This window comes from Phyllopteryx taeniolatus, chromosome 22 (genome assembly GCF_024500385.1).
Source record: "Phyllopteryx taeniolatus isolate TA_2022b chromosome 22, UOR_Ptae_1.2, whole genome shotgun sequence".
NCBI lineage: Eukaryota > Metazoa > Chordata > Actinopteri > Syngnathiformes > Syngnathidae > Phyllopteryx > Phyllopteryx taeniolatus.
The window spans coordinates 10,512,335-10,519,659 of NC_084523.1; the positions used below are offsets into that span (position 1 = coordinate 10,512,335).

General features: G+C 48.9%; 2 protein-coding genes across 2 annotated transcripts; one reads left to right on the forward strand and one right to left on the reverse strand.

Annotated features, from left to right (window-relative positions):
- The first annotated feature begins 1,343 nt into the window (after positions 1 to 1,343).
- Positions 1,344 to 5,179, forward strand: rab21 (RAB21, member RAS oncogene family). Its single transcript, XM_061761784.1, has 7 exons — positions 1,344 to 2,143; positions 3,542 to 3,601; positions 3,678 to 3,785; positions 3,857 to 3,920; positions 4,338 to 4,392; positions 4,464 to 4,552; positions 4,726 to 5,179. The coding sequence occupies exons 1-7, from the start codon at positions 2,009 to 2,011 to the stop codon at positions 4,863 to 4,865; spliced, it is 651 nt and encodes a 216-aa protein (XP_061617768.1). The 5' UTR covers positions 1,344 to 2,008; the 3' UTR covers positions 4,866 to 5,179.
- An 83-nt stretch (positions 5,180 to 5,262) lies between these two features.
- Positions 5,263 to 7,315, reverse strand: LOC133471798 (tetraspanin-8-like). The gene is made up of 9 exons (XM_061761777.1): positions 7,136 to 7,315; positions 6,683 to 6,751; positions 6,428 to 6,544; positions 6,273 to 6,347; positions 6,102 to 6,197; positions 5,930 to 6,037; positions 5,812 to 5,850; positions 5,654 to 5,737; positions 5,263 to 5,584 (listed from the first exon to the last, which is right to left on the reverse strand). Exons 1-9 carry the CDS (start codon positions 7,193 to 7,195, stop codon positions 5,405 to 5,407), a joined length of 828 nt encoding a protein of 275 aa, XP_061617761.1. The 5' UTR covers positions 7,196 to 7,315; the 3' UTR covers positions 5,263 to 5,404.
- Between the last annotated feature and the right edge of the window lie 10 nt (positions 7,316 to 7,325).

Genomic DNA, 7,325 nt, shown 5'->3' on the forward strand with positions numbered 1-7,325 from the left:
TTTAGGGATTACCCCTTCATGTTCCACCATGTCTGTGCCCCCGTGCACAAATCAAGGTCCATCAAGCCAGGGATGAGATAATTCGGTGTGGATGAACTTGACTGGCCTGCACAATCCTGCCCTCGACCCGATTGAAAACCTTTGGTTTGATTTTGAGTGGACGGTCAACCGGACCTTCTCGTCCAACATCGGTGTGTGACCTCACAAATGCGCTTCTGGAAGAATGCTCAAAAATTCCCATGAAAACCTTGTGGAAAGCCTTCCCACAAGAGTTGAAGCTGTTACAGCTGCAAACGTCAAATGAAACGATCTGGATTTAGAATGGGATATCCCTTCAAATCATAAGTGGGCCAATACTTCGGCCCATACAGTGGAGTTCCGCTTTCGAACACATAAGAGGCCATTGACTTTTGGACTTTTTAAGGAACGTACATATAAAGCAATGTTGTCTTAAGTCACTCTAAAAAAACTAAAAAGTGGAAAGTCACATTTGTCGTGAGGTCAACGTGGCATGTGGCATGTTTGCTGTACACAAAATGCAACAAACACATGTTTAACTCTGTATTCCCATTTCCTCAACAGTCCGGGGTCTCCGTTGTCGGATTTGACGCTTCATCATGATGAATGATGATGAAATCCCTCAATTCCTTGCAATTGTACGTTGAGGAACGTTCTCCTTAAACTGTTGGACTATTTTCTCACACACTTGTTCACAAAGAGGTGAACCTCCTTTTCTACCCAAATCTTGTCTTTGTCGTGTATTCAATTCAATAAAGGTTGAACATGATTTGCAAATGATTGTAATCAGTTTTGATTTCTGTTTAACACAATGTCCCAACTTGATTGGAATTGGGGTTGTACATTTCCAGTCATCTTGTCAGCTCTCCCTAAATCAGAACCAGAATCCTCTTTATTTGCCAAGTATGTCAAAAACACACAAGGAATTTGTCGCCGCTCTTGTACGACAACGGACAGCCATTTTGACAAAAAGAAAGAACCACAGAAACAACATTTGACTACGGAGAGTCACTGAGCAACGAATGGTGAGCGATAATGTGGTAATGCGGATACAATGACAATTTTGCAGTCTTCAAGAAATGGAAGCAGTTTCAAGTGACTAGTAGTGCGATAATCTGGAACAGTGTCAATTGCGCAATTTGGTGCAGATACTTCTCAAGCACATGAGTGGCCAGTATGGAATTGGAAGGTAACTCATGGCAAAAGGGAATGTCTGCTGCTTTGAACAACGTCGTGATCGCCAGCCAAACATTCGCCTTCAATTTGGAGTCTTGAATGCGGGAAGAGCAAAGTCTGAAATGATGAATGCAGCTCGTGTTGTCCTCCGTGACGAAAGATGTCGTGTCACAATCACATTCCAGTCCCACCGAGATGTGTCAGATGATGTCAGAATCATGAGGCAGAGCGGACCGTCGTCATGTGACACAACACAGATCGTCTCCGAACAGGCGTCTTCCTGTGCTTCGCGTTGACTACACCGCGGTGTTTGTTTGTTTGTTGCGTGTTGACGGCCAGTCGTGTGACGTTGAACCCCAACACCAGTGCAGAAGGGTTACAAAGATGTCTGAATGACGTTTGGATGTGGACTGAGTTCACTTCACTTCTTGTTCAACTCCTGACACAACTGAAAACGAGACGTCGCCGCTTGTTCGACCAAGTGATGCCTTATGTGGAAGAGACGATCTGTGGCGCTCGTCGACTGACTTGGTGCAGCGACGCCATTAGTTGGATGAAAGTCAGACATTGGGTTTGTCTGACGACCGTTTATCGAGCTTTTGAGTACGCGCTGGAAATATTGCTTTCATTTTAAAGTCAGCGCAGCCGGGGACGTGTCTCCTTTTGATTTGTTTTTCTTTGGAGGGGGAAGGGGTGGGGGGCTCTTTTGTCCCGTTGGTAGGAAGCCGATGTGAGCTACGCAGGAGTTGCGTTCCGACGTGCTAAGTGTTAGCATTTTTAGCATCAGCTTGTTGTGACACATCGAGCGGCCGCCATGGCGGCAGCGGGCGGCGGCAAGAGCTTCTCGTTCAAGGTGGTCCTGCTGGGAGAAGGCTGCGTGGGAAAGACGTCCATGGTGCTGCGCTACTGCGAGAACAAGTTCAACGACAAACACATCACAACTCTCCAGGTGAGGCGGGCGGGGCCCCGGGCGACCGCCTGGGCGGGATGTCGCAGGCGTGGGAAACGAGCATCCCTCATCGCCGGGTGGCGTGTTGAGGGTGTCACTCGGCGGGGCTGGTGAACGCGTGTTTTGCGATCCCCGACTCGGGATGAAAACCTTGCGGCTGATGATTGCCTTGACTGGCACCTAGGTCCCACGTGTCATTTAGTTCCACGCACAGTACTTGTAGTGTTGAGACTTGAAAACAGGAAGGAACAAATATTTCGTATTATTTCGTAAGAAGCACGAAGTCTTCAGATCTGCGGCTGGTATCGTCCAGCAGTTAAAACGAGTCTTTCCAAAGTCTAGTCAACTAACTGCTTTGAAACTGTTGTCTTGGGTTGCGTCATGCGTGGATTTATTTATTGCTGGTCAACAAGTTGACGCAGGTTGGCAGGTGCACCCGGGGTGTGGGTTCTTCAGACTGAAACATGTCGGAATACTCTATTATGGAACTGTTTATGTATTCATGTATGAATTGAACAATGTACCAATGTTTTGCGTGACGCTTCGTATGACAGGCTGCATGCAAATGTGTTGGCAACATGAGTGGTTACAAAAGTCGTCGTCGTCAACTTGACGACTTTTTCAACCCCTCTTCACATTTATTTTCCCCAAAAGTGACAAGCGACTTCAATTTTCCCTCTCAGAAACAGACATACGCGGAATAATTGTGACATTGTTTTGCGTATGACAAGAAAGGCCACCGGAAGGCAATCGCAGTTGTTTTATGTGAATTATATGAAGGATCATGTTTTGACAAGACATTTTTTACCAAGAGGAAGCAATTGTTTTGACAGAGAGGTTTATGCTAAAAAAAAAAAAGACAAAAGTTGAAAAGCTTGTTCGGTATCAAGACAAGACAAGACAAAAGGAAATGCCAGAACGGGAAAAACAAACAAAAGCACAACTTGTTTTGCACGATGTCACTGTTCCCATTGTAAATCGGATTTTCATATGGAAAAAAAAAAAAAAAAAACCCAAATCCTGCTTTTATTTTAAGGCCATCTCAGCGCAGTCTCTCGGTACGGTCGTGCAGGTTCATCTCAATAAATGAGAATGGTGTCGAAAGCTTAATTTAGTAAGGTAGTTCAATTACAAAAATGTCAAAGGCATACAGATGCACTACATACTCGGCAGAGTAAAATATTTGATGGATTTTGTTAATTGTGTCATTTTGACCGTGATTGGTAGCCCAAATTCACCAACTCTGGAAACTAGGAAATTACGTAACACGCAATCAAAAGCCAAAGGAAATGATTTTGATTGTAGAAATTGTGCTGGAATTTGCCCTGTGAAAAGTACGTTCCCCAAGTGTCGTATGAAACGATAACAGAAAATGAAAGAAATGGCCTTTTCGTACAGGCGTCCTTCCTCACCAAGAAGCTCAACATCACGGGAAAGCGGGTCAACCTCGCCATCTGGGTAAGACGCCGCGCTCGCAGTGCGCGTTCAGACCCGGGCAGGTCACGTGACCGTGACCGTGCGTGTGTCGGTGCAGGACACGGCGGGTCAGGAGCGCTTCCACGCGTTAGGACCCATCTACTACCGAGACTCCAACGGGGCCGTCCTGGTGTACGACATCACCGATGAGGACTCCTTCCAGAAGGTAACGGGCTCCGTGCTCAGCCACGTCGTCTTCGCCTCGCGCTTTCTTCTGAGCTGCCGTTTGCGTTGCAGGTGAAGAGCTGGGTGAGAGAACTGAGGAAGATGTTGGGGAACGACATTTGTTTATGTATAGTAGGTAAGATGCTTTATTCATCCTGTGAGGGGAAATGAAATTGTCACAGGAGAAATATTCACACATATATTAATAATGTCGAAACAACCAACAAAGCAAAAAGCAAAATACAAAGAGCGGAACTGATGCGTGATGAAAAGATCTCAATCCAAACGAAGAATTCAATGTTGCATGTTGGTCTGTGCAAAGCAATAAATAGTCGAATTATGCTTCACTATTCAATATTGCAACATTTGTACAACTAGTGCCAAGTGGGAATGATATTATTATTTACAGTTGTAATATTACAAGCTTTTTTTCTGGAAAATATGAGATTGTTGAGTTCGAATGGCTTGGCTACGTTTCATCGGTGTTCGGATTATGGGGGTCCGCAAAGTTTTTTAACCTCTGACTTCACCAAAATGTCGGAATGTCACGCAGGTAATAAAATCGATTTGGACAAAGACAGGAACGTCTCTACGGAGGAGGCGGAAAGGTGAGCGATGCCATCGTTGCGGCCGCGGCCCGTGCGTCCTCGTCTTCACGCGTTTGTTGTCGTCGTCATAGTTACGCGACGTCGGTGGGGGCCAAACACTACCAGACGTCCGCCAAGCTCAACAAAGGCATCGAGGAGCTCTACTTGGACTTGTGTAAAAGTAAGAAGGCATTTTTCCTTTGCTCTCATTGATTACGTTCAACTTTGACGGCACACGCGGGGCAACCAAATCATGTGTACGAAATGGACGTGTTGCGAGTGTGCATTCGTGTGTGTGTGTGTGTGTCATGGCGACGGCTCATGTGACGTGCGTGCGCGCGCGCGTTCACGCAGGAATGATGGAGGCGGCTCAGGCCGAGGAACGGTCGAAAGGAAACGTCGGCGGCCAATCGGTATCCGGTCGGCGAGGCGTACAGATTGTCGACGACGAGCCCCAGGCCACGCCCACCGGGGGATGCTGCTCGTCCGGCTAACGCACGCGCACGTCTGTGGTCCGCTAAGGATGATGGGAAGTTTAGAATGAAAGTCCAAGTAGCAGGAAACATGCGAGCGTTTCCTGTCTAATTGGGAGTTGACGGCCACATGACATCACTTCCTGTTTGATGCGTGTTCCTGGTGGTGGTGGTGGCTTCATTGTAAGATGGCGGCGTGCTGAGGTTGAAGCCGTGAGGAAACATTCCTCATGTTTAACACGTGAGCGCAAAAGTAACTGTGCATGTTGACTCTGTAATGAGCTTCGTTTGATTTGATACAAATAACTTTTGTTCATTAAATGCTTATCAAAGAAGTCGTCTGTGTCATGCGTACTTTGGCAGACAAAGAAATGGCCAGCCAAGTGGCAATTCTCACGCCCGAAAAACAAATCTTGAATGTTGTCACAGTGGCGGTTTTTATTTGGGACGCAACACCGCTTTCAACTGGAGTTGGTCGTCTTTGCAAATATTCAAGTGACAGAAAGCGGGAGTGTGGTTTTATTTGTAACAAACAGCAGGAGAACACTGCAGCTGCGGCTTCAGTGGTTGAAGGCACCAGCTGTGGCGACAGCCTTCGAGCAGAGGGTGGCGGGCGCGTCCTGCAGCTCCTGGTACTTGGGGGGCGCCGGCTTGAAGATGGCGGGCACCAGCAGCACGGCAGGGCGCCCGCCCGCATGCAACTGACGGATGAGGACCGACGACAGCGTCAGACCCAGCAGCTGCCGAACGGGAAACGGGAAGTCACATCGCTGCCGACGTGCCCGACCCGAGCCCAAAAGGATTCTTACCGCCAAGATGGCCAACACGAAGGACATCCCCATCACGATGTCAAAGGTCAAGAGGAATAAGTGGACCACGATTGGGAAGCACGGCTGCGTGCGAACGACCAATCGGCAGTCAGCAAATTTCAACTTGGCCGTCATGTGACCGGCGTGACCAAACTCACCTGGCGGAAGACGGACTTCTTCATCTGGAGCATCATGAACTGTAAAACGCACGCACACAGGTCAGTCGAGTTTACGCTACCTCGAGCGTGGGAATTTCCAAAGTCGTCGGTGTCTCACGTTGTAGCCGACGTCGCGACATTTGCCCTCCGCCAGCTCGTCGCACAAGCACGAGTCCGGAAGCTCCTGGCGCCAGTCGTCCGAGCTGAACATGCCGCAGCACTGCAGCTGCACGCGCAAGATGTCAGTTGGTGACATCATCAGCATGCGCCGGACCTCCTGCTAATCTCACCGTTTCCTGAATGACGTTGGTGAATTTCTTGATCTTCTCGTTGGCTTCGTCCAACGGCAGCAGCTGGCGAAACTTGTCCGACATCACGCCCTCCAACTGGGAAAATGCGCACGCACGCACGTTACATGACGACAGTAGCGTGACTGCGCTTGCGTGTTTTGTAGGCGTTACCTCGGGACGCACGGCCGCCAGGGGGATGCCGACGCGCAACATCATCAGTGTGCCAATCACCATACACACCAGGAACTACACACGCAAAAAGTGAACAGAACATCCTGTCTGAAGGGGAAGTTGACAGACGAGTGCGCGTGACACGCCGGACTCACCACGATGAGCGCGGGTCGACTCTGGCGGTGCGCGCCGTACGCGCCCACGGCGGCGATTGCCATAGTAACAGTGCCCACCACATACAGCAGGATCAGGCCGGTGTCGCGGCCTTCCAGCTGGAACGGCACAACGACCTTGTGTGTGGCCGCTTACGCACACATGAGGAATGAGTGCGTGGGCGTGTACGTCTGAGTGTGTGCGTGGGTATTTGCGTGTGATGGTTCACATGTAATAGCGTGTGTGCGCGCGTTTACCGATACATCATTGTAGCGTGTGACCACCTCCACCAGCAGCGCCAGGCAGATAATGGCGCCCCCTACAATCTGTCGGGAAATTAACAAGTCAAATTTACTTTTTCGAACGCCTGGCAACGGCAGGTCACGTGTTGTTTGACAAAGGCGCATTCCCGCCTTTACAGAGGGGTAAAAAAAAAAAAAAGTTTGTCTTCCTTTAATGAAGCCAACGGCAATCACTTTAAAACACCTCACGGGATTTGAACCCAGAACCTGTCGACTGTGAGGCACACTTGCTCACCACGACCTATGCGTGCTACACGTGGGGTAATCATGTTGAGGTGGACTTTTAGCAATTGTCGAAACACGTCCAAGAGTGTTGACGGTCAAGATAAGGAAGAAGCTAACGTTAGCATGTTGACTAGCAAGTGCGCACTTTTGACTGGGCGGAAGAAGAAAAGGAAGGCAACTCACTGCGAAGAAAACGTTGGACAAAATCAAGCTATTCTTCACGCAGCTTTTCACTTGAGTCATGGTCGCCTTTTTCCTTGGTGGCGACGACAGAAAAATGAGAAACGTTGGAGCGGGCGATTATCTCAAAGTCTGCGCGTTGAATGAGGAAGGAGGGCAAGTACTTGGGGCGGGGGGAATTCCTGTAAATGGC

Bases quoted from the DNA above. Each gene is read 5' to 3' on its own strand.
- rab21 (XM_061761784.1), top strand. From the start codon at position 2,009: ATGGCGGCAGCGGGCGGCGGCAAGAGCTTCTCGTTCAAGGTGGTCCTG. The intron at 3,921-4,337 runs GTAAGATGCTTT...AATGTCACGCAG, and splicing joins CATTTGTTTATGTATAGTAG to GTAATAAAATCGATTTGGAC. The intron at 4,393-4,463 runs GTGAGCGATGCC...TCGTCGTCATAG, and splicing joins TCTACGGAGGAGGCGGAAAG to TTACGCGACGTCGGTGGGGG.
- LOC133471798 (XM_061761777.1), bottom strand. From the start codon at position 7,195: ATGACTCAAGTGAAAAGCTGCGTGAAGAATAGCTTGATTTTGTCCAAC. The intron at 6,198-6,272 runs GTAACGCCTACA...GCATTTTCCCAG, and splicing joins TGGCGGCCGTGCGTCCCGAG to TTGGAGGGCGTGATGTCGGA. The intron at 5,851-5,929 runs GTGAGACACCGA...TGCGTTTTACAG, and splicing joins GTCGCGACGTCGGCTACAAC to TTCATGATGCTCCAGATGAA.